At 34.0% G+C, this 27,371-nt stretch overlaps 2 protein-coding genes across 2 annotated transcripts; both read right to left on the reverse strand.

Annotated features, from left to right (window-relative positions):
* Positions 1-1,219: 1,219 nt before the first annotated feature.
* LOC137835415 (basic leucine zipper 34) lies at positions 1,220-6,110 on the reverse strand. Its single transcript, XM_068643918.1, has 4 exons — positions 4,893-6,110; positions 4,203-4,293; positions 3,722-3,848; positions 1,220-2,143 (listed from the first exon to the last, which is right to left on the reverse strand). Exons 1-4 carry the CDS (start codon positions 5,501-5,503, stop codon positions 1,983-1,985), a joined length of 990 nt encoding a protein of 329 aa, XP_068500019.1. The 5' UTR covers positions 5,504-6,110; the 3' UTR covers positions 1,220-1,982.
* Positions 6,111-23,824: 17,714 nt separating this feature from the next.
* Positions 23,825-25,150, reverse strand: LOC137834290 (uncharacterized). Its single transcript, XM_068642352.1, has one exon. The coding sequence runs from the start codon at positions 25,148-25,150 to the stop codon at positions 23,825-23,827; it is 1,326 nt and encodes a 441-aa protein (XP_068498453.1).
* Between the last annotated feature and the right edge of the window lie 2,221 nt (positions 25,151-27,371).

The following is a 27,371-nucleotide window of genomic DNA, read 5'->3' on the forward strand; positions in this document are numbered from 1 at the left end:
TTGTTCAACAAACTTTAAGTTACATAAACTTTAAATAATTTTAATAATATATTAAAAAATAAACTTTAAATCTTACTTCAATTTTATAAAATTTATTTATAAAATAAAGTTTGGATTCACTATATTATTATGAAAAATTTGACTCCAACATACTTCGAGTTCTTTTTCCTTTACATTTCGCTCAAGAATTTCAATAATACATTCTACTCAAGGACTTCAATAATTATTAAAGGTAATTATTAATATCCAGTATAAGAAAATTATTAAGAAAACTAATTTAAAAAATCAAAATAATTAGTTACTATTTAATTAAATTAAAGACTATTTTATAAATTAAAGAAATAATTAGAATAATTTCTATTATTAATAAAAATTTATAAAATAATTTTTAAAACTAGTAAAATTTTAACTGCTTCCTACTTTATATTCTAAATTAGTCTTTATTAGTCTTTTAGAAACTAATTTAAAATCTAAAATATTAGTAGTTAAAATAATAGTAATTAATTTAAATAATAATTTTATAAGTTATTTTATAAATTTTTATTAATAATAAAAATCATTTTAAATATTAATATTTTTTAATTTTAAAATAATATTTAATTTAATAAATATAATGATTAATTTTTTTTACTTTTAAATTTAATTATTATTTAATAATGTTATTATAGTGATAGAAATTTATCATGATTTATTGTATGCTAGGGAGCCGAGAGGAATTATTTATTTCAATATCCTTTGGCAAGATATGTTACAAAGAGAAACTTTGGATTCTTTCTCTATCAAAAACTATGCTCGATTTTTAATATTTAAGTAAAATAACGTAAAGTACAATTTAGCTGTTGATGGATTGATATGAATAGGGGCTTTACATCAGTAAATTGAGTAGTATATAAATAAAAAATACTGATAAATCTGATATATTAAAATTTTAGGTTAAAAAAGGTGTACTAATTGGACAATGACCCATTATTAAAGACTTTTCCTTTATTTTCTAATTATAGTCCATACATAAAAGTGAAAAAAAAGGGAAAAGGGTATAGCTTTGCAAAAATAGTAAAAGATGTAGTGACAGAATAAGAGATGGATAAAAAAACATTGTGAGATTGAGATATCATACATGCACTTTCTTCAATGCAATTTTACTCACAATCCTCTTACCTTTCTGGCACAGGTGTGATGTCATTCAATTGATAACACAGAAAAAAGTGAAACAGTTAAATTAAACACACAGGAAAATTAGAGTATTATATACAGGGCAAATGATGTGAACTGAGTATTTACATTTTGGGTATTTTAAATTAATTATGTGAAACAATAAAAATGATTACATAATAGAAAGTACAAGCAAAGCATAAAAGCCATCCAAAGACTTCACTTACACAGATACACCTTCATTTCATGCATCCATCCCTACACAAGCCATGCCCACTTGTGTTTGTTTTCCAACATGCATTGAAAAACATGAAGCAAAATAGAAAAGAATCATAGACAATAAATAAAGAAGTGAAAGAATGATGAACATATACCACCTCATCCACTCCACTCCTATCTATCAAGTTAAAGCAGACAGACACAACTGTTTCTTCCACCCTCTCTTCTGATGCCACTGCTGCACATGTGGATCCCTGCATTCTAATCATGCAAGCTTTCAGTGGTCCCCTCCATTTAAAGTAAACACATCACGTGCCTGCGCTCTTTCATAGCAGAAGCCTACCACCAAGCCAATTGCAATGGCCTCACCAAGCACAACACACACTCACTTCATCAACTCGCTAATAAAACTTCTCACCACCCACCACTACTTTAAACCATTCAACTCAATACACCATACAACCACAACAAAATTTAACTTCTTTCCTATCTCCCATCTCTCATCCAAAATTCTGCAATTTCTCTTTGTCTAAAGAAAAGAATCACAGTGTCATGTAATTAACTAGATAGTTAATGATATAGCTACTTCATCGTGCTGTGATAAATCTTCTTCAAACGTTGAGAAGTTGTACTTCCTTTTCTGTTTGAACTTCACATATAGAATTTGGTAATGGTAATGGTGACCCTGCAGCATTTTCCATCTTCTTGAGGCTTTGTTGGTGATAAACTTGCCTCAGTCTCTCTATCTCCCTCTTCAGCGCGTCTTGATGAGCTGCATGTGTATGATTTAATTTCAATCACAGTGGAAGGTTAATTAGTTAAACAATTTTAACTACTTGGAGACATGGCACATGATCAGACACAGACTTAAATACGCGTGCAAAGCTTTCACAAAAATCAATATAACTCTGCACTTTCACTTTCATAATTGGCCTGTTTCTTCCAACTAATTAAATTGTCGTTTTAAAACAAAACAAATTAACCAACACAAAGTTATACATAGCATATGAGTGCTTCTAAAGCATATACTAGGAATAAAGTATACATTAAAAAAATATTAAATAATAATTAAAATTTAAAAATTAGATATTATTTTATAAACTAAAAGATTATTATATTTAAATTAGTTTTTATTATTAATAGAAATTTATAAAATAATTTTTAAATTAATATCTAAATTTGATTTACTAATATTTTATATTTTAAATTAATTTCTAAAATACAAATAATTAGATACTAATTTAAAAATTATTTTATAATTTGTTATTAATAATAGAAATTATTTTAAATATCAATAAATTTTTTAATTTATAAAAAAGTATCTAATTTAGTCAAATAATAATTAATTATTTTGATTTTTAAAATTATTTTTTATTTAATAATTTTTTTTATAGTAGAATTACTTATTCGGTTAGTGAAATGAATAATATGAAAGAGATATTCATGAACTTAATACTTTGAATTATAAGTGATGTAAAATGTTTTGTATGGAAGATAATATTAAAGTATTTTTTTTACCACAATCATTATATTTGGATACTAAATTAATGTCATTTATTTTTATTTTTGACAGACTGAGTTAAGTATTAAATGGATATTAATTTCCATTTTTAAGAACTAAATTATCCCATTTTATATATATACATATATATATATATATATAATCTTTTAATAACCAAATTGATAACAAAATAGTTTTTCAATAACCAGAAGAGCAATTTACTAGTGATGATGATAAATAGAGGTACTCGGTAGATATAAAATCATTTATAATCTTTCAAAATTTCATCATCTTCTCATGGATTCACATTTTAATAAAAGATTATTTAGTTTTTTACTTTTAATAGTTATAATATGAAACAATTTATTATTGAAAGAGAAAATAAAATAGAGTGTCAATATCTTAACAAACATATATCAGATTACAACTGCAATTTTTTTTTTACTAAATTAAATTTTTTAAAATTATATAATAAAATTATCAAAATAACATCTTTCAAAAAAATAGATTTTCGAAGAAAATAATACCAAATTCATGAACCAAATATCAAGACAAGTAAAGCCACGAGGTTAGGTTCACTTGGCAAAATGGCTTCTTGTCGGACATGTACACTTTTCCAAACTATGAGGAATTTTTATTTCACTAATATGGCAAAAGTAAATGGAGGGCACATTGGATCAGACAAATAGCATTGTTTCTAAATGCCATAAGTACTAATTAATGCATCCATCAACCTCATCTTAACAGGATTATTAGTTATGTCCTCCATTTTACAAAATTAATAAATTAATTATCCCGCCAAAAATAAATAACAAGATAATATATGTTTTTTTAATTAAAGAAAATTACCATCTTTAAAGATCTTGTCTTGAGCAAGGGCAGCGATTCTTTGCTTGAGAGCACTGTTGTCTACATTTAGAAGCAAACGTTGATGATCCAAAAATGCAACCCTTGGAGACAGCACTGAAACTTCAGCCTTCATTTGTCAACGAATTGGGAAAAGGTCAATATTTTATCTTCAGGAATGCTATTTCAACCACACGTATTTAAAATGCTTTTCATAACAATAGAAAAATATGAAATAAAATAAGTGATATACGATATGATGAAAACAATTAAGAAAAAAGTGAATTGTGAAAAGGTATTATAAAGTTATTGAAGAAAAATAATGTTATTTATTATTATGGCATATAAAAATTAACTTGAAAAAAAAAGTTTTATTGTGGCTACTAAGGAAAAAAAAAAACAGATATTTTTTATAAAAGCAAAGATTATTTTTATCATAAAAAGGCAAAGAATTATTGTAGTCACATCAAGTTACGTCCCAAACCTGTAATGAAGTTGCACTTCTCTCAAGCTCTGATATGTATTGCAGCTTCCTCACTCGCGATCTTTGTGCAGATTGTCTATTAGCTAAGATTCTGATGCAAGACGACAATTAGAGACAGAACTAAAAGAAAACAAAAATTCAAACTCAGCAATTCAGTATGGTTCACTTTCAGTTTCCGAAAAAGAATGAAACAATTTACAGAAGCCAATAGAAAAAAAAACACCCCTTAGTTATGAGAATCGATTCTCAAGTATAAGAATCATTTATCCACTTTTTCTTTTTTGTTTTTCCTATCTCTACCTTTATTTTTCATAATATTTTTTTTTTTTTATATTCTTCTTCCTTCCACCTATTCACCTCAAAATTAGAGGGGACATTGAACATTTTCTTTCAAGAAAAAAAAAGAAGAAAAATATCGGTAGACATCTCTTTAGATACCCAAGAAGAAGAAAAAATAAAAAATAATTGATATGATTGGTTGTACAATATATCTAAAAGAACAAAAATACACTAGAGATGATAACAAGTTTGATTCCTATCTGGGTGGTGAAAGATTAGTTACTCTAAGAATGATTCTAGTAAACATCAAACTCACTAAATTTCTCTAAGAAAAACACATTATGAAATTTTGTGTAATGGTTCAAACTTGAGCAAGAAAAAATATGAAATCAGGAGCAGTAGCAGATGTACCTTTTGACTCTCTTGGGGTCAGTAATTCTCTCATTGGAAGAAGAAGTATTGGTGTCATTTGGAGGCTGCATAATTTCCTGTATGCATTGGCTTTCAACCTCATCTGCTTCATTTTTCAATTGATGGCGGTGCTCCTCGTCCTCCTTCTGCAGCTTCATTTCCTTCCGGCTTCTCTCTTTCTCATCATGGAAGAAGTTCTGGTCGGAAGGGCTAGAAGGGTTAGAGGAGGACAAGGTAGTTGGTGGTGGCAAGGGGACCCCAGAGAGCACTACTTCATCCGTGAACATGGACATGAATTGTTCATCATCAAACTTGTCGAACTCATTCTCATTACTATTATTATTGTTATTATTGCTGTTCTCACCACACCTTATTGGTGCGTCCAAGTAGGTGATGGAATCGCTCACCGACCGCCTGTGAGCGCCGCGCCGGGCGGAGGAGAAGTCGAGGAACTCGTCCACCCAAGAAGGGTTTTGATGATGCTGATAATGGCCTGTGTTGTTGTTGGTGGTGCCGTTGTTAAGAGGTGGCAATGGCATCTTCTGGTGTTGAGAAGAGAAGTCTGGCCAACTTGGTGACACGTTTGGGATCTTTGGAGGTAATTGCGCCATTTGAAACACAAACACCAAATCAGAAAGTGTTGCTGCAGATTAACCTCGGATGTTAATGTTGTTGCAGTTGTACATGTCCCTATGTAAAAAATATGCACATTATTGTATCTGTTTTGCATAAGGCACCACAAGATGTGGCAAAAGAGAGAGAGAGAGAAGAAATGAAACAAATGAGAGCCTCTAACACATCCCTTTTATAAATATATATGCATGTTCCCAGCAACCACAGGGGAATGTTGTTAGAGGTAAGAAAGGCACACGAACAAAAAACAACACAATCATGAACTTTCTTAATATCTTCTCTTCTCTCCTTTTGAAAAAATTAAAAAAAAAATGGTATAATTTTGAATAGTTGTATTTTGTTTTGGGGTTTAAAAATCCCAAAAAAATCTCTGGGGTATCTGTATCTATGTGTTTGTGCAGTAGGGTCACATGGGGATGGGGAGGGATTGGACAGCTATGAACAGCTGGGAAGAGGGGTTGGGTTTCAACGGTGTTACTGGAAAGTCGCCACTGGATTAATAAGTAGTGGGAATCAGCCACCACGTGCCCTTGTGTCCGTCTTTTTAGTGGGATGCCCTTATATTTCTTTATCTTTTGCACCAATATATTTCACTACCAAATTCATTCAAATATAAGTTTTATTTCTTTTAGTATAGTATTTTCTATTCACATGATCATGAATCAAACTTCTGATTACATATCAGTATTAAATCTAATTGGGTGGTAGTGGATATCCTTAAAATAATATAGTTTCTTTCTTGCAAATTTAGTCATTATTTCCCTTTAGAACATTCTCTATATATCCTTCTTCTTCCAACACACTAATTTTAACCCTTCCATCATGATGATACTGCAATTATAGCAGGTCTATTTGTGTTTGGATAAATCGCAACATCAACAATATTATGGAATGGAAAGAAAGAGTCCAACAATGGTCAAAAACATGGTTGACCATATTTAGGTGCATTTTCAAGTGGCTGGAAAAATCATCTGAAATTAGACTTTTGTAATTTAGCATGCCAGTGGAGAAGTGAAGGTTAATAGGGAAAACAAATGGAAAATGACACTTGGTAGCGAAGTTAAGAGATATAGAAGAATTAGGTGATGGATTTGATTCTGATGAATCGTGTCCACGTTGGTGATAAATTTAAAAAGATATTCTCTAAGACAAAAGGTAAGACAGAACCCCACTTGAGGGGGTTAGTGATTGGTGAAACCAAATGGGTTGTGATATCTTTATAAGAGAGGAGAAGAAACAAAGGCCATGTGCATGGGATTATTGTATAATGGTGCAGTGGTTATGCATGGGGTGCAACGTGTCTCATTAATCATTTCGTTAAAAGCTAGATATAGGCACAGTAATTAAGATAAGCAAAATTGTTAGGAGTGGTGGGTTTTGGGGCATTAGCTAGCTGTGAAAGAGAAGAAAAAGAGTGAAGGATCATGTTATGTTATGCTCCCATGTGAATTGTTTGCACGCACTATGCTTTCTTTGCTTTGTCCCCAAACCATTCCCACATGTAGGGTATATGCCTCTTATCTCTCTGTCTAAAGATGTAACTATCTGTGTGTCTATTTGTTTCTAGGTACACCTTCTTCCATCACCTTATCTTAATTGGAATTAATTAATATATAAGACATGATTAGTACCATCTTAATGAACGAACTTTATATTATTAATACAATCTATATAGTTCTTAGGCCTTGCCTTCCCCTCCTACTACTACTTTAATTATTATCCCAATCCTATACTATTTTGTTGTTCATACCCCACCCTACAAATTAATTAATACTATAAGGAAATGTGTACTATATGTTTACTATATACCTACAAGTTATAATAATAGGCTTCACACATGCATTTATGCTCTTAACTAGCATTGCAACTCAAGCTAAATGATGAACATAACAAAGAGTTCATGTACACTAAGAAGTTTATTGCATCATAAAAAATTTGGTATTTACTTTATGTTATTACATTTTTTGTTAATTAAATTATTGTACAGGGATTGAAGGTCTATACTGTAGTATGACACAATTTTACAGATATATTACTGAAAAATTTGTTGATATATATATATATATATATTAAAAATTGATATGTATAAATAATATAATATAATATGATATCCATGTTAACTATTTGGTTATATATTAGATAAAAACAACATATGGTGATAAAAATAATCCTAACATCAAACATTTTTCCATCAAATAACTTTCTTTTATTGACATGTATACGAGTCAGTACATCTTTATTTTACCAAAATAATTAAATTATAAGAACTTATTTAACTGTTTTTTTATAAAAAAATAATAATTAAATAAATAAGAGTGTTTAAATAATATCTCAACATCTATAAAAAAAAAAGACATAGTCCAACATATCCAGTTTAATAGATACTTTACAACAGATCCATCAGAGAAATGACTGTTACACTGATATCCTATAACAAAGACTGAAACAAAAGAGATTAATTTAATTATTAAAAAAAGTCTAACTGAATCATATCGGATATTTGAAATTTAAGTAAGAAAAATAGATTGTTCAAAATTGAGTCTTTTGTTCTTATTATAAGTTAAAATTTGCGTTATTAAAAAAATAAAAGTTTGATTCACTATTTAGTTAATTTATAACTTCTTTATTTTTGCTTCTATACTTATTTGTTAAATTATTTTTAACTTTATGTAGTTTTTATTTAATAAACGTTTTAATATTTAGATGATAATATGAAAATAGAAATTTATGAGGAAAAATATTTGTGAGTTATTAATATGCTGCTTAAAAAATAATGTTGAATATTTTAATTCAATCTTTAAAAATATTAAATGAGTACTAAACCACGTTTTGGATAATTATTGGGCAAAGTGGAAAAAGAATACCTATTTATTTACAAGAGAACCCGAAAGAGAAAAGTGAGGAAAAAAATAAAATGCCAAGCTTTAAAGATTTTTTTTATCTCTTTCCCAACAATAACTTAAAAACACTATAATTATTTACAATGTTATTACTGTATATTTTTAATAAATTATCTTGCTCAACTAATATAAAACGAGAGATGTAATTGCCTTAAATGTTACTATAACTATAATGTATGTGGATATAAATCTATTTGACATACCCTACAATTTTTAATTAGATTTCAACGAAATTTAACCATTATCTCTATACATTGGTGCACAAAGTTAAAACACACTAACTATTTTCAATTTAAAGCAACGGTTATGTCTATAGAGTTGCATTTTATGTATTAAATCCAATAAGAAGACAATTATTTAGTCGTATTTGTAAATTTAAATTATAAATGCGGTTATAGTAAATATATGCATTCTTATATGTTTTTTAATGATCTTTAAGAGGGAGTAGTAATGCATTTTTGAATGCGATTATTTACCATAACCGCATTTATAAATCGCATTTACGAATGCGACTATGGTAAATAACCGCATTTATAAATCACTTTGCTTGATTTAAGAATGTGGCTATGGTAAATAGTCATAGTTGTATATGGTTAATTTTTTTAAGTACAATCTGTTTAATGATAATTTTCATCTAAATTGACCTGTTCAATTATAACTCAGTAAGACAAATACATAAATTCAGAGAATCAAATTTTATATATTGATAAAAATGTATTACAAACACTAATAATATATTTATATCTATCTATCTAATTCCTACACTATTCACCAACTATCCTAGAGTTATAAAATTTAGGAAATATGTGGACCAAGAATGTCTCACATATGTTATGGCTTCCGAAGACATTGGTCGCTCATCCATGAAGAATTGCATTACAAAATACGGTTGACATAAATTAGTTTTAAGATACATATATGTTAAAGAATTATAAAAATAATTTATCATCATGTTACCTCATGCCAATCACTTTTAAGGCTCAGTCTTACAATGGTAACCATCCATTGCATAATGTAATAGTCACACTCATAGCTTCTTGGTTGTTTATTACACTATAAATCAATAAAAATTAAAAATTAATATTGATAAACAATGAAAAGAGAAAGACAAAAATTACAAACCTTTAGTTTTATCCAGTTCAGATTTTGAAAATTTGAATTAGATCGACCTTTTAGGATGTTATATCCACGCCATGAACTGATTAATACAAAAAAATCGTGTTAGTAGATGCTTAATTAGTAAAATACAGAGTTAAGTTCATATGTACTTACCTATCAATGATATTCTTCAGACTTGTGGATGACTTCTTGTGTAGGGAACAAAACCACACAACAGTCTTTTCAACAATTGATAAGACAAGTAACTACCAATGACCCTTATATCATCCATGAAAAAAGTTAGTAAATATTTAAAACATGAAATAGTAATAATTGATGACTTATAATTAAACTTACTAATTAATATAAGGCATAAATAAATTTGTTTTCCCTCTTTTTCCAGGGTGTTAGTGATGTATGATTGGGTTTCAGTTGCCTTGGTTCCAGTGGGATTAGTATATGCGATATCTAAGAATCCATACACATTTTCCTTCCCCTCAGTGAGAGAGACTACATTAAAAAAACCTACAAGTTATTAGTTAAAGCATAATCAATAATAATTTAACATAAAGTAAATTGAAATATAGGTAAAGATACTTACACCATAAAAAATTGAATTATATTTATATTGAGCTCCTAATCCCAAGCTACAAATTCTAACAAATCTGACATGTATATGTACAGTGGTAGGTCAGTGTTTATTTTAAAAAATATATCATCCCACAAAACTTTCAAAGAGTCTTGACCAATCTGTCTAGGAACTACAACTAAGGAAGCTATAAGATTGTCAATAGGAACCTCGTGCTTCCTTTTCGAACTTGGTTTCTGACGAGGTTTCTACAAAATAAAGAACATTTGTATTAAATTATATGTAATATATAAATATAATTCAATATAATGAAATGAAATTATTATCGGAGGTTTTGGCATAATTCGAATGAGGTGTCTGGGTCAGGCTATGAATGTCTAAAATGCATCGGCCACAGTTGTTACCTCATTTGAAGGTAGTGGAACACGAGCATGAGGTACTCGTACTCTTTCAACTGTTACCTTCACCGCATCAGGGGAGAGAGGAACGTTATGTAAGGTGGTGGCCTCTTGATAGACTTTTTCAATGGCCACCACCTGAGGAAGCATGTCACCCTTTACCAGTAGCTCACACTGGCTTGTCTGGCCAATGATATCCTCCCCTGATGTTGTAGGAGCCGCACAACTCCCCTTCGTGCTTTTGGGAGCGGGACGAACAAGCGCCTCAACCGGCTCAACACAAACTTGTTGCGATAGAAACTCTTGTTGCAACTCTAGTCGCATCCGATCAGTTTCCTTTCTCATCTCCTCCATTAATTCTTGACGTATCTTACTCGTCATTTCTGGGGGAGGAGGATAAGTGTCGTGGTGCAACTCCAAAATATAGTTTAATTTCAACCCCTTTCCAGCTGCACGAACACGACCACAGTGCTTAGGTTGTCCAATTGCTTCAACCAGAATATTGCGACGACCTTCAGGGAAAAAATTACCTTGGGAGCTTTTCTCAACCAAGGAATCCTGCAAGAGACCAAAATCATATAATTTTTTAATATAATTAATGTTTTAAAATAAATTCAAGATAAAAATAACTTACAATTTTTTCTGAGGCTATCTTTGATTACTCAGAAATAAATGCACCCAACTTTTTAATTCGAGCCATCTTCCATTTCGTATGGCAAAAATGTGGTGATGGAGGAAAAATGACCCCTGTATCAATCTCAGACCTAGTTCTCTGTCTAGACTGCTTCTTTTTCTCCATCAATGATTGCTCAAGCTTTCGATTCCCGGAACGAGACAATACATGTAGGGTAACATTCTTTAAAACTATCTCTTGAGCTTTCTTCCGACGATCCTGACGTAAATGAAATAAACAAAGTGAATTACATAATATTAAGTTATTAATGTTATATAAATAAAAATAGTTAAGTAACTTGACTTACCTTTCAAGCTTCACATTCACGACTTTTAACAAAAAGATGCCATGTCTCTTCATCAATATGTTTGTACTTTAAAAAATATTTTCTCCTTTAAGCTTGCCAAAAATATATTTCGTTGTTAGTGTTGACTTAAATTGGCGTAATTTAAGTCTGATATTGGATATAATCTTTGATCGAAGTGGTTCCACGTTAGGGATTTCAAAATTTGCCTGCAAAATAATGTCATTAAATTAAAATTAATAAATGAATATTAAAAAGCATTATATGATAACGATAATAATGTAAATCTTACCTGAACATCCTCCTAAAGCATGTCCCGATCGACCTCTGACTCATTATCCTATGAATTAATCAAAATGGAGAGCTTCTCACGAGAAACAACTTCAAGGTAGTTGTTAAATGTCTCAGCATTAGGACCAAAGTGTTGACTTCAATGTCTACATGTGTCTTCTCATTAGCAGCACGTCTCAATGAGAGACGCTTCAATCTAGTAGGTCCTTTGTTGCCTCGTCTGGATCGGGGTCTAATTGGAGTCTGATCGTCATCCATATCTCTGTTTAAAAAATTAGGTAACAAACATTAGTTAATCTACATTGAAAGAAAATCATATAAAACAAATACATAAAATTCTAAATGCGTATTATAAAAAATATTTCTAAATTTATTACCATAGTGGGTTGAATGTTCATATGAAAATTCCTTCACTGTGGTCTTTACGGGTTGCATGTACATCATCACCCACATCGTCATCTTTATTAATTATCATTGGTGTGAATGAACGAGGGTCACCATTTTCAATACCATTTATGGCCTCCCCTTGTTTTTTCCCGTGTAAAACGAAATACCAATGTTTTGACGTAGGATCTTTGACGTAGAAAAATTGAGATGCTTGTTGAACCATTATAAATGACTCATCTCGATACCCTATCTTTCGAAAGTCCACTACTGTGAATTTTGATTCATCAATTTTAACCCCACTTTTATTGTCAACCCATTTACACTTGAAAATTGGAACGAAAAACTTAGTATAGTCAACCTCTCATATCTCTTTTATAAACCCATAGTATGTCATTGATCCAAGTACAAGATTTGTATGCGGAAAACTGGATTGACTCGACTCCAAGAGTAACACCAGAATTTTGAATAGTTCTATTTTCATCCATAAACTTCGTGTAAAATATACAAATGTTCACTTCGTACTCTATGCAAGAAATGACATCAAACTTCAATCCAGCAGCCAACCAGGTTAAGTTCTCTGATGTCGTTGAATTCTTTAACACCTCGTCTTTAAACCAAGGCATGAAAGTTATATTATGTTCCATCAAGACCCATTTATCTTCTTATCTTGGGTTATTTGCCCTCACAATGGCTTTATGAGCTTCTATGTAAGGTATATCTTCATCTGTGTTACTCAATATATACAAATGTCTTTGCAAGAATTCTGATCAAGATTTTCTTACAATATTCATACCACGTAAACATTTACTTGTAGAACGCCTGTGGTGCCATGAATTAGCTGGAAGACCTATTGGATTTTCTTTTGACATGTACTCTGAACAAAATTCAATACTTTCTTCAGCTATGTACCATTCAATCATTGAAGCTTCTGGACAATAATGATTTTTCACATAACCTAAAATTTTCATATACTGCTCAACTGGATACATCCATCTCAAGTACACTGGTCCACACAATCTAACCTCTTTTACCAGGTGCACAACTAGATGAACAATGATGTCAAAAAAAGATGGAGGAAAAAACATCTCCAATTCACACAAGATAACAAAAATTTCATTTTCAAGTTCATCTAGTTTTAATGGATCAACGACTTTACAAAAGATGGAAGAGAATAATGAGCACAAACAGGTTATGGTATGTCTAACATTTTTTTGTAAGATCCCAAGAATAGCTACCGGCAACAACTGTTGCATCTAGATGTGGTAATCATGGGACTTCAACCATATTAACTTCAAATCTTGCATTGACACTAGGCTCTTCACATTTAAGGAATGTCCTTGTGGCACTTTCACACCCTTTAGACACTGACAAAAACTTTTTTTTTTCATCTTTTGACATGGTGTAACAAGCTGGGGGCAAATATGTACGCTTACCCATTTCTATGGGTGCCAACTCGCCTCGTATGTTCATCTCAATAAAATCTAAACGAGCATTTAGACCATCCTTCGTCTTCCCATTAATGTTAAGAAGTGTACCAATTAAGCTATCACACACATTATTCTCAACATGCATTACATCTATACAATGTCTGACTTTTAGCCTCGACTAGTACTGAAGATCAAAGAAGATTGATTTTTTCTTCCAAAGGTTTATCACAGATGAATTTTTTTTCGACTTAGCGAATGTGTGGTCTATGTTATTTACCTTTTCGTAAACCTCCACACCAATTAATGGAGTTGGTGGACTACTAGTCTCTTGATGTCCATTAAAGACTTTTTTCAACATCCGGTAAGGATGATGACTTCTAAGAAACCTCTGATGCCCAAGATATATTTTCTTCCTTCCATGTTTCAATTGTTGAGAAGCGATGTCTTCTTCGTATATTGGACATGCTTTATGACCCTTAACATTATACCTTGATAAGTTAACATATGTCGAAAAGTCATTGATGGTGCAAAATAACATGACATGCATCTTGAAAGTTTCATTAGCAAATCTGTCAAATACTTCGACACCCTGATCCCACATTAACTTCAAATCTTCAATTAGGGGACTTTGATAAATATTTATGTCATTTCTTGACTGTTTCGTACTGAATATCATCATAGAAAACATTATGTATTTTCACTTCATGCACAATCCAGGAGGTAAGTTGTAAATAACTAGTAAAATAGGCCATGAACTGTGATTCGTACTCATATTACCAAACAGATTCATTCCGTCTGTAGCTAAACCAAGTCATATATTTCTTGATTCTTTACCAAACTCTGGAAACTCATCATCAAATTTCTTCCATTGAATAGAATAAGTTGGATGTCGGTACATGCCATCACATTTCCTCTCATCTGCATGCCATCTAAGATTCTTAGCATCGTTTGGGTTTGCAAACAAATGCTTCATCCTTGGAATGATGGGAAGATACCACATAACCTTCATTGGGTCCCATGCTTTTCTATCTCTTCAATAGTATCATCATCTTTTTGTTTCAACTTATAACGTAATAACCCACACCTCGGAATCTCTTTGGCCTCATAATTACGATTAAGTAGACTATTTCCCTTTGGAAGCATATCCTTCGACAATTGAAGCAATTCCGTGAAGCTTTTATTAGTCCATCCATTTATTGCCTTCAAATTCATCAATCTTAACATCGCCGACAACTGTGTGAAGTTAGTTGATCTAGGATACAATGGAGTCTTTGCATCGCTTGACATACTTCCATATCCATGCGCTTCTGCAAAAGACTCAGCTCCCACATCACGAATCATGTCCTCCAATAGATCATCATCTACATTATCATGAACTGCATCATCCATGGTAGACCCCACATATTCTTCAGTTATGGAAACACGTGATAAATTTAATAATTCACCATGCCATGTCCAAGTTGTATAAGATCGAAGAAATCCATCACATAGAAGGTGCTCCCTGATTATCTTAACATCTAGTATCATTCCATTCAAACAGTTAACACACGGACACCTGATCTTTTCTCCATCATGACCACTTTTATTCGCGTTACGTTGAACAAATTGTATAAATTTTTCTACTCCTCTTTCGTACTCATCACTTATGCGAACAAAACTAATCAAATTTCAATCCATTATATTCTGTAATAGTCATTCAGGTGTTTTCTAATGAGTGTTCTATCTTACGCGTTTGTCGAGGGTCGAACATCGCTGGACTCAATACCAGCACATATCAATTGCCAAGGGTTGGACACCCTCAAACTCAATACCAACACGATAACTATATTCTAAACTAACAACTAACATAATATAAATTAATAATAAATACAAAATTATAATAAATACTAAATAATATAAATCTATCTACCATATAATAATTTAATAATTCTATTCTAACCTAAAAAAAATAATATAAAATTTAAAAAATATAAACTATAATAAATAAAAAATAAACAAATTCATAACATTAAAAAAAATCAAAAAAATTTAAAACACCACCACCTTGTGCGTGAAGGCAACGGTGTTGAAGAGTGGCACGAGACTGACAACAACGACGGTGGCAACGGACACGACAACAATGACAGAGGAAAGCAAAAACCCACAGAAGCAGTGAAACATTAGTACTTCGAGCAATGCAAGAAAACAAACAAAGTAAGAAAAACGAAAAAAAAATTATAAACCATTGGTGAAGAAGAAAGAGAGCTCCAACGAACTTAAAATGGCACGAGAAGACAATGAAGCTCGCAAAAGAAGAGAGGAACATCAGAGTAGAAACAGAGAGAAAACGCAAAATGCCAAAAAGAGAAAGAAAATATGAAAATGTAAAGTGACACATTTCAAAGTTAGGGTACAAATGATTTAAGAATGCAACTATTTGTAATAGCCGCATTCTTAAATCAAAGCGCATGATTTAAGAATGCGGCTATTACATATAGCCGTCTTCGTAAATGAAGTTAATTTCAAATATGCCACCACGTTTTGAATGAGAGTGTCTAACCGTAAATTAATTTAATAGTTGTTATTTTTCTATTTTGGCTAATGATAGTCTATATCTATATTTACAAGATATATTTACAATTGTACTGTATGAAATTTAACAGTTATTGTTTTTTTTTTCTTCTTTCATACCCACCCTAATAAAGAATTGGGTTTCGCAGCAGACCCTTATTCTTCTTTTTTTAATGTGAAATTAATTTTTTAATTCATAAAATTATAAAAGCTTAGTTTAACTGAAAATTATAACAAGAAAATATATTTAATATATAAGGATAGTTAATTGTAGGTAGAAAGATCCAATAAATATAATTAATTGTAGGTAGACAGATCCAGAAAAAAAAAGACAGATGAACCAAAATTATTTAATTTAAAATTATAGATACTTAATTCAAAGAACTCCAGAATTCAATTCATATAGCTAAAGTATATTTTAAGAATGCAACTTATCCTTTAATTGACTAAAACCTTCTACAGATTAGCTTATTATCTGAATCTAAAATGATTAAAAGTACAATTAAACTTAATTTATGAATCCTGATGACAGAACACGAAGTTAGATGAAGAAGAAAACAACACTAGCAAACTCTTGAAATAAAAACGCATGTAATTGTATAAAGGCAATTATGCATGGAAATGTGAGAAGGTGTAAAACAGTGAAAACTAACTCCGAAAGTGAAATACATTGAATTCAAATCCTTCATAACTTCAAACAGCACTATGCATAGCAAAATCTCCATAGCAAAATCTCCAAAACGTTGTATCCTCATTCCTACAGAAATTTCAAGGCTTTGGGGAGAACTAGTCTGCACATCACTGTGAGGAAGAAGGCCCAAGATAACTTCAAACTAATTTTGGACTTTTTTATCAACAAGAAAAATTAATAAATATAGATTACTTTCCAATCCTTTTACAGTAGAATACACTGATAAATTATTACTATGTCAACCCACTACTATGCCAAAAAACAAAAACCAAAGATCTTCTACTATACTTTGTGCTCTGTCCAAACCATCAAAACCAGCAAACCAGCAGAATAAACATAGTTATCTTACAAGTGAATTCTCCTCCTAACCCATCATTTTCAGTTAACTTTGAGCATAAGAAAAGTGTTCATACATAATACGAGAATTAAAAAAAAATACATTGCTGCGTTTTAATGGTAGAACTGATGGGAAATTCAACACAATAAAAATGATATCTCAACAAGAGTAATAAGCAGCGGATAATAATTTTCCCAACTTGCAAGAATCTATAAGGAACAATAACAAATGACAGCAACAAAAAAACACACTTCAGAAAGACACAAAAATTTTAAGGTGGAAAACCTTCTCAATGTGAGAAGTAAAAACCATGGGCATAAGTCAGTCAATCAAATTCCACTACGATCAAAGTTACGGTTACAAGAGAGTCTCAAATCACAGCAAAAATTGTGCTCAATAACCAGCCAAATAGCAATACAACAAAGATGAAACAGAAAACAAGAAACCTGACAAATTCACAAAACTGCAGCTACCGTACGCGGCTTATATGTCACTGTTCCGGTTACCGTTGATCAATCCGAACGGTCCAATTGTAGGACCACGAGGTATGAACCTGCTAACAAAATTTCAGCCCGATCCAACGGTGGACGAAACAGCAGCAGCAATCCGAAATATTTCGTCCTCAATAGAAACATTGAGAACGCTGCTGCAATGTGAGATGAATTTCTCTCTGCTCAAACAACTTCTGCAAGGTCCGAACGGTCAAATTGAATTCACACAAAGTATGAACCTGGTGACAAAAGTTTAGTCCGATCCAACGGTGAACAAAGCATCGGCGGCGGCCGGAAGTTGCTGAGTGAAACTTTCTCTCTTTACTCTTTTCTCTCTCTCTATCTTTTCTGCTGACGATTGTCTCTCTGTTCGAAAAAACCCTAAAGGTTAATATTGGACTAGGCCTCCACATAGGAAGTGAACCCAACCCAACAAATTTCCCCCTCACAATTATGTGGAGATGATCGACAAACCGACAATCTCACAACAAGTTTCAAACTTGCTTTTCAGTAGCGTCTTAGTCATCATATCAGCACAATTATCATCTATATGAACTTTTGCCAACTCCAGTAACCTAGCTTCCAAAACATCACGTATCCAATGATACCTCACATCAATATGCTTGGACCTAGAATGGAAAATTGAATTCTTACCAAGATGAATGACACTCTGACTATCACAAAATAGCAAGTACTTGTCTTGAACAAAACTAAGCTCTTGTTGGAATTTCTTCACCCAAAGCAACTCCTTGCATGCTTTTGTAATGGCTATGAACCCTGCCTCAGTAGTGGACAACGCAACACACTTCTGCAATCTAGATTTCCATGCCACAACTCCCCCTGCAAATTTAATCACGTAGCCTAAGGTAGACCTTCTAGAATCTATGTCTCCACCCATATCAGAATCAGTATAGCCCACAAGGGTAGGCTTATGACCTCCAAAACAAATCTTCAAACAAGTAGTACCACGAAGATACCTTAAAATCCATTTCACAGCATTCCAATGTTCTCTACTTGGATTAGACAAAAATCTACTAACAGTACCAACAACATGTACAATATCTGGTCTTGTACACACCATTGCATACATCAAACTACCCACAACAGATGCATAAGGAACCCGTTGCATATCTAATTTTTCAGTTTCATTAGAAGGACTTTGTTTTGCACTCAATTTAAAACGAGTAGCAAGAGGAGTGCTTACCGCCTTAGTATTTTCCATCTGGAACCTCTGTAGCACTCTTTTAACATAGTGCTCCAGTGACAACCAAAGCTTCTTCTCTTGCCTATCACGCATGATTCTTATACCAAGAATTTTCTCAACAGCTCCCATGTTTTTCATAGCAAATGACTCACTCAATTGCTTCTTCAACTTGTTGATCATGGAAATATCTTTCCCAACAATAAGCATGTCGTCAACATACAACAACAGGATAATGAAATCATAATTAGAAAACCTTTTAACATAGACAAAATGATCAGAAGTAGTCTTCTTGTAGCCATGCTCACATATAACAGACTCAAACTTCTAGTACCATTGACGTGAAGCCTGCTTCAAGCCATATAGACTTTTTCTCAGCCTACACACATGATCTTCCTTTCCTTCAATAAGAAAACCATTAGGTTGCTTCATGTAAATCTCTTCCTCCAAATCACCATGAAGGAAAGCAGTTTTAACATCCATTTGCTCTACCTCTAAATCAAGAGTAGCAACCAAACTCAGCACAATTCTAATGGATGACATCTTCACCGCAGAAGAAAAAATCTCATTGAAATCAATGCCTTTTCTCTGTCTAAAACCTTTCACCACCAATCTGGCTTTATACCTTGGAGATGTAGAATTGCTTTCTTGCTTTACCCTATAAATTCACCTGTTTTCTAGAGCCTTCTTGCCTTTTGGCAATTTCACCAAGTCAAAAGTGTGATTATCATACAAAGACTTCATTTCATCTTGCATTGCATCCAACCACTTTTTCTTTTCTTCACTCTCTATGGCCTCAAGATAACACTCATGTTCTCCTTCATCTGTCAAGGTAACATAGTCATTAGAAGGATACCTGGTAGATGGTTCCCTTTGCCTATTAGACCTCTGAATTTGAACTTGAGGTGGTTCAGGAGCATCACCAAGATCTTCATCTTGTGACATCCCATGTTCCTCTTCAACGTCATCAATAGAAACATTAAAATCATCTCCAAGTTTCTGATCATCAACATCATCATGTTGCTCATCATTTTGAACATTATTCTCAATAGTATCCAGATCACATAGAGGCATTCGAACTGGATCAACATTAGAAATCTATTATCTATCTTAGATGTCATCTTCTCTATCTTGTAAATATCTTCAATGGTTTGATCTTCCATGAACTTCACATCACGACTTCTAATTGACACCCTCTCAACAGGATCAAAGAACTTGTAGCCAAATTCATCTTGACCATAACCACTAAAGATGCACTCCCTTGTCTTCACATCCAACTTAGATCTCTCATCCTTTGGAACATGCACATATGCTTTACAACCGAAGACTCTCAAATGATCATACCTGACATTCTTGCCAAACCAAATCTTGTATGGCACCTCACCATTCAAAGCAACTGCAGTACTCAAATTAATAACATGCACCGCAGTGTACAATGCCTCACCCCAAAAATGCTTAGGCAACTTTGCTTCAGAAAGCATACACCTAACTCTTTCGATCAATGTTTTGTTCATCCTTTTTGCTAAACCATTCAGCTGAGGAGTTTTAGGAGGAGTCTTTTCATGTTTAATACCGTATTGCTTGCAATAAACATCGAACAGTCCACAATACTCACCACCATTTTCAGTACGAATGCATTTCAGCTTCTTGACTGACTGTCTCTCAACCAAAACAATAAATTCTTTGAATTTCTCTAGAACTTAGTCCTTTGTCTTCAAAGCATAAACCCAAAGCTTCCTGGAACAATCATCAATAAAGGTAAAAAAATGAAGTGCACCAGTAAATGACTTTACCTTCAATGGGCCACAAACATCAGAATGCACCAATTCAAGCAACTCTGACTTCTTTGAGGAGGATGTTTCTTGAAGGATACTCTGGTCTGCTTACCAGCCATGCAATGAGAACATTTCTTCAACTCTGCACTCTTCAATCCCGAAAGCAGATCCTCTTTAGCTAAACAATTCAACCCCTTCTCACTGATATGACTAAGCCTTTGGTGCCACAAAGAAGCATCCATATCCATGGCGTTCGCACTGTCTTTAGCAACCAATGCTTTTGTCCAATACAGTTTACTAATTCTCTCCCCTTTGGCCACAATTAGATTACCTTTGGAGAGTTTCCACTTTCCTGAACCAAAGTGATTTTCATAACCACTATCATCAAGCATCTGCACAGAGATCAAATTAAAGTAGATATCTAGAGCATGTTTGACTCCTCTAAGCAACAACTGCATTCCCATATTGGTTTGCAAGCAAACATCACCAATACCAACTACCTTAGACACACCATCATCACCCATCTTCAACACTCCAAAATCAGCATAAGTGTAAGATGTGAAGAACTCCTTCCTTGGTGTAACATGCAATGTAGCACCATTGTCAATTATCCACATGCTCTCATCTAATACAAGATTAACTGAATCATGGTCACAGAGAATAATAAGATCTTCATCACAAATAACAGTAGTAACACGATCATCATTGTCATGATGTTTCTCCTTCTGCTTCCCTTTCTTATCCTTGTTCTCCCTTTTCCAGTTTCTCTGAATGTGCCCTGTGTCGTGACAATAATGACATTCCACATATTTGTATTTAGACTTGGACTTACTTCTGTTGTTTTGTTTACTCCCTTTCGGTTCCTTTCTCTGACTTCTCCCCTATTTCGTGACAATAATGACATTCCACATTTTTGTATCTAGACTTGGACTTACTTCTGTTGTTCTGTTTACTCCCTTTCGGTTCCTTTTTCTGACTTCTCCCCCTATTTTCAGTGATAAGTACCTCAGAGTGAGATGAAGTACCATGAGCCTTCCTTTTCATCTCCTCATTAAGAACACTACTCTTAACATTTTCGAAGGAGACAACACCATCAGGAGATGAGTTTGTAATTGAAACACGAAATGTTTCCCAAGAATCTGGTAGAGTATTCCGTAGCCATAACCCCAACACTTCATCATCAAATTTGATGCCCATTTGTGACAATTGATCTCGGAGCCAATGAAAATCATCATTTAGGTGATCTGAAATAGAAATCCCCTCCTTGTACCTCAAATTCATCAAAGAATTCAACAAATATAATTTATTGTTTCGTGTATTAGAAGCATACAAAGTCTCAATCTTCTTCCATAATGATTTTGCATGTTCCTCATTAGCAATTTGATTATAAACATTGTCTTCAACATACTGACGAATAAAACCACAAACGTGTTGATGCTCAAACATTCATTGCTCACCAGTCTTGTCTTATGGCTTTTCAGTAGCAAACACAAGAAGATGCAATTTCTTCACAAATAACAGATCCTTCATTTTTCCCTTCCATAAGTGATAGTTAGTTTCATTCAAATAGACCATCTTATTTGTATTTCCCTCCATCATTCAAGCAGTCAAATAGCTCCAACCAAGGAGATCTGATACCACTCTCATGGGAAATTCAACACAATAAAAATAATATCTCAACAAAAGCTATAAAACCGATAATAATTTCCACAACTTGCAAGAATCTATGAGGATCAATAACAAATAATGGCAGCAACAAAAAAACACACTTCAGGAAGACACAAAAATTTTAACGTGAAAAACCTTCTCAATGTGAGAAGTAAAAACCACGGGCACAAGCCAGTCAATCAAACTCCACTATGATCAAAGTTATGGTTACAATAGATTCTCAAATCACAGCAAAAATTGTGCTCAATAACCAGCCAAATAGCAATACAACAGAGATGTAACAGAGAACAAGAAACCTGAAAAATTCACAAAACTGCAGCTACCGTATGCGGCCTATATGTCACTGTATCAGTGATCGTTGACCAATCCAAACGGTCCAATTGAAGTACTACGAGGTACGAACCTGCTGACAAAATGTCAGCCTGATCCAACGGTGTACAAAACAACAAAAGTAATTCGAAAATTTTCGTCCTCAATAGAAACGCTGAGAACGCTGCTGCAGTGTGAGATGAATTTCTCTCTGCTCAAACAATTTCTGCACGATCCGAACGGTGAGATTGAAGTCACACAAAGTATGAACCTTCTGAAAAAATTTCAGCCCGAACCAACGGTGAACAAAGTGTCGGTGGCGGCCAGAAGTTTCTGGGCGAAACTTTCTCTCTTTACACTTTTATCTCTCTTTTCTCTGTGTCTTCTCTGCTGACGGTTGTCACTATGTTTGAAAAAAGCCCTAAAGGTTAATATTAGACTGGGCCTTCACATAGGAAGTGAACCCAACCCAACAAGACTTGCATTCAGTCACAGATTATATGCGTAGTGAACTGCAATCAAAATCGTGCAACAACGTTGCCAATACAGCGCTTGATTTGCGTTTATCATTGGCTTAAACTTCCAGCATTTGTTTCTATGTTTTAAGGCTCTTCTACTTAGAGGTATATTCTCCATCTTCTTTTCTTCTTCCTAGTTTGCCTCAGCCTTCATCCCTTTATCATATTTCTCCTTTTTTTTTTTTTTTTTTTTGCAGTTTTCCATCTCTATTCATTCAAATGAACATCAACCATCCCTTGTCTTAGACAAGGAGTTTGGTCGTCACTCACACTACCGCCCTCAGCCTGTTTAGTTCGGGTCTGCCCAGTAGTATGTTGTAAGCTGAAGGGGCATTGACCACCAGATACCTGATGTTCTCTGTGCAGGACGCAACACCATCTGTGAAGGTGGTTCTCAACTCTAGGTGACCACGCACCTCCACCTCGTCCCCCGCAAAGCCGTACAGACAGCTAGTGTAAGGCCTCAGCTGGTCGGGGGACAATTGCAACTTGTTGAAAGTCGACCAGAACATCATGTCGGTCGAGCTTCCTTGGTCCACCAGCACACAGTGCACCTTTCTTCCAGCGGTAACTACTGAGATTACCACCAGGTCATTGTTGTGGGGAACAACGTCTCGGAGGTCGGCCTTGGTGAAGACAAGGTCTACTTCAAGGGCTTGATCTGCCTCTTGCACCTCTACTGTCATCACCGCTCATGCATACTTCTTCCTCTGGGAAGCGGTGCATCCTCCACTTGAGAAACCCCCCGAGATGGTGTGAATCTCTCCATTGACAGGCATCTCGTGCCCCTGATCCTCTCCTGGTTCTATCAAGTTTTGTGCTTCCTGTGACTCCGCCAAGTAGTCCTTTAGGAATCCATTCTTCACCAGCTCGTCTAACTGGTGTCCCAACCCTAAGCAGATACGTATAGGGTGGCCAAACGTTTGGTGGAACTCGCACCAGGCATTCTTGTTAGGCCCCAACTTCTTGTCAGTCTTTGCGGGTATCTTCAATCTCTCCGCTATGTTGGGGACGACGATCAGGTCCTTCAACTCTACTAGGAAGTTGTGCCTTGGGGGCACGTTCTCTCTCGTGTGCCCCCTAGTTTGGGGCTTCCTGGACTCATAGGGTTGTTGCTTCGTTGGGGCCCTCTTCTTTGTTGTTGCCTCATGCACCCTCATGGGTTGAGGTCGACCTAGTGCTCGTGGGCGCGAGGGAACAACGCATATGCGCTTCTCGTTCACTTCTCCCTCTGCAACAATATGTGCCACCACTCGACGCCTAATCTTGCCGAAAGTCTTTGGGCGGTTCCTGATGAGCGATTCACTAAAGGGTCCCGGCACGATCCCATTCCTGAACACGTGTACCATCATGGTCTCGTCCTTGGTGTTCAGCCTCACCACCTGTACCCCAAAGCGATTGAGGAAATCCTTCAGGGACTCTCCCTGATATTGTCTTACGTCGAAAAGATCGTAAGAAATAGGTGGGGAAGCCCAATTTGCGATGTACTGCTCTCTGAACAGCTTAGAAAGTTGCGCGAACGACGTCACGTGGCCATCAGGGAGGCTGATGAACCAATCCATCGATGTGCCCACCAGCGTGCTCATGAACAGCTTGCAACGCATCGCGTTAGAGCCCCCAACCAACATCATCTGAATATGGAAGGCCGTGAGATGAGCCTCTGGGTCCTCTACACCTGTGAAGGTGGCTTTGGGGCCCACGAACGTGGCTGGTATCTTGACGTCCATGATCACTTGCGAGAATGGCATTGGGAAATCCCTGGGTGGTGTCGTAGGTTCTTGATCTTTCACCTCACGCTCCCCTGCCTGATTCCGCAAACCCCTGCGTAATTCTTCATTGGTTCTTTGCAATTCTTCATTCCTTGCTAGCGACGCAGCTAGATCAATCTGAATGCATTCTTGATCCGCTCTTGATGGAGCCACCATTTCTTGGAGGACCTGCATCGTTTCCATGATCTGTTGCAAGGTGAGGCTTTCGCCTCCGTTTGGTGCAACGGATCCTTGCCTCGTGTTCCTCATCTTGATGGATCTTCTCAATTCTTGTGAATGGGACAGTGTTTTAAATCGTGCCCCATGGTGGGCGCCAAATGTTCCTGTCGATTGACTTGATTGCCTTCGTACGTCTACGACGATCACACGCCCAATTATCTCTGTCTTCGTTCGTGCCTTTCTTCGATCAAACACCTGAAAATGCAAAGACAAAGGGCGCCCTAGAGGTTGTTTTCACTCCGAAGCTCAATTCAGTACTGGGCTAGGAAACACTGAAACTTAGCTATCAAAAGCTCTCTGTGTAAACTGTGTGTGTATTCGAATTAGAGTTGCGTAAAGCTTGCGTACCTTATTAGGTTTGTTACTTCCCTTTATATACTTTAGGGTTTCCGCTATTTCCGTTAACCGTAATTAGGGTTACTGAGGGTGTGCCTTAGCGCCGCTATCACCCACTCTTAAGGCAATCTAGAGCGTAAAACTCCCTTACTATAGTGCAACCTCTGACGGGATGACCACCTGGGTACCAACTCATGCACCTAGTCTCTAGGGCCATCCATCCTGGGAGTGCCCTAGCTGTTCACGTGCCATGCATGCAGCTTACCACTGGAACGTAACCGTCACGGGCCTTGCTTTTTCCAGTGGCTCTTTACTTATGTTACGCCGAAACGCGTCATCCACACCACACGCATGGGCCCCTCGTGATCTAGGTTTCCCTCTAACTGATAACTGGTGTGTTGTCTGCAAGGCACTGGCCCATGCCGCTCGTGGGACCCAGCTTACGTGGCGCCACGTCTACTAGCAGTCAACGACGTCCGAGGACTGGTCGGTACATATATTATAAAACATTCTCAATTTCTCACATATTATAATAATATTTTTTATAGAAATAGATTAAGCATTTTGACCAACAAAGATGTATTAAAGAGTATATATGAAAATTAGATAAACAATATACTAAATAAAAAAGAAAAAAAAAGTTCTTACATTACAAGAAAATCATGAAATAGAAATCAAATTTTTTAATCAAAAAATAATTAGTTGCTATAGTGACTAAATTAGAAACTATTTTAGAGACAAAAAAATTGGTTTCTAAATTGGTATCTAATTAACTACCAATATTTTAACTACCAATTATTTAGATTCTAAATTTGGTAGCAAAAACCTGGGTAGCTAATTAGTTACCAATTTAGAAACTATTTAATAATAATAGAAACTAAATTAGAAACCAAAAGTTTTTTTAGTTTTTAAATGATCTCTAATTTAGTCACTATAGCAATTAATTATTTTTTGTCTCTAAAATTAGTTTCTATTTCATGATTTTTTTTAGTGTTATTTCCTCCTACCCAACATTTATACATGTTTTTCATCTACAGTCACCTACAAATTGCAAGAGAGTAGGATTCTATTTTCATTTTTGAAGATATTGGTTACTTTAAAATTGTTTGCAACTAACCTAAATATTCACTACAAGAAAATCATGAAATAGAAACCAATTTTTAGATACCAAAATAATTAGTTGCAATAGTAACTAAATTAGAGACCATTTTAGAAACTAAAATAAAAAATTGGTTTCTAAGTTAGTTTCTATTATTGTTAAATAGTTTCTAAATTGGTATTTAATTAGCAACCAATGTTTTAGAAACCAAATTTAGAAACTAAATAATTGGCAGTTAAAACTTTGGTTGCTAATTAGATACCAATTTAGAAACTATTTAACAATAATATAAACTAATTTAGAAACCAATTTTTTGTTTAGTTTCTAAAATGGTTTCTAATTTATTTACTATTGCAACTAATTATTTTGGTTTCTAAAAATTGGTTTCTATTTCATGATTTTCTTGTAGTGATTATTTTTTACAAATATTCTTTTGGAAGTTTATGCAAATTAAGGAGATATTCTCTAAAAAAAATTATAGTATTTTCTGAGTTAATTTTATATTTTTATAATAATTAAAATATAAATCCAAAAATTAGTCAAGCCATTCTGAACAAACATGAATTAGCAAAAAATTCATAATTGAAGTATAACTTAACAAAATGATCTAAACTGATTTTGTTAGGAAATAGACTAATATATATTCAAAATAGACATGTGAATTATTCAAAAATATTTTAAAAGGAAAGAAATATAAAAGTTATTACTTTTGTATTGAAAAGTTTAGAAAAAAACTTAAATGCTTTAACTGTAATAATTGGAAAACTTTTTTTTTTAAATCTAATTGTAATTTTTGAAACTAAATTTAACAAGATT

Source organism: Phaseolus vulgaris, chromosome 5 (assembly GCF_051622355.1).
Source record: "Phaseolus vulgaris cultivar YP4 chromosome 5, ASM5162235v1, whole genome shotgun sequence".
In the NCBI taxonomy this organism is placed as follows: domain Eukaryota; kingdom Viridiplantae; phylum Streptophyta; class Magnoliopsida; order Fabales; family Fabaceae; genus Phaseolus; species Phaseolus vulgaris.

What these genes read in the sequence shown, in the direction of transcription:
- LOC137834290 (XM_068642352.1), bottom strand. Translation starts at nt 25,150, where the DNA reads ATGAGGAACACGAGGCAAGGATCCGTTGCACCAAACGGAGGCGAAAGC.
- LOC137835415 (XM_068643918.1), bottom strand. Translation starts at nt 5,503, where the DNA reads ATGGCGCAATTACCTCCAAAGATCCCAAACGTGTCACCAAGTTGGCCA. An exon ending in GACCCCAAGAGAGTCAAAAG is followed by an intron (nt 4,294 to 4,892) that starts GTACATCTGCTA and finishes GTCTTGCATCAG; the next exon opens with AATCTTAGCTAATAGACAAT. An exon ending in GAAGTGCAACTTCATTACAG is followed by an intron (nt 3,849 to 4,202) that starts GTTTGGGACGTA and finishes TGACAAATGAAG; the next exon opens with GCTGAAGTTTCAGTGCTGTC.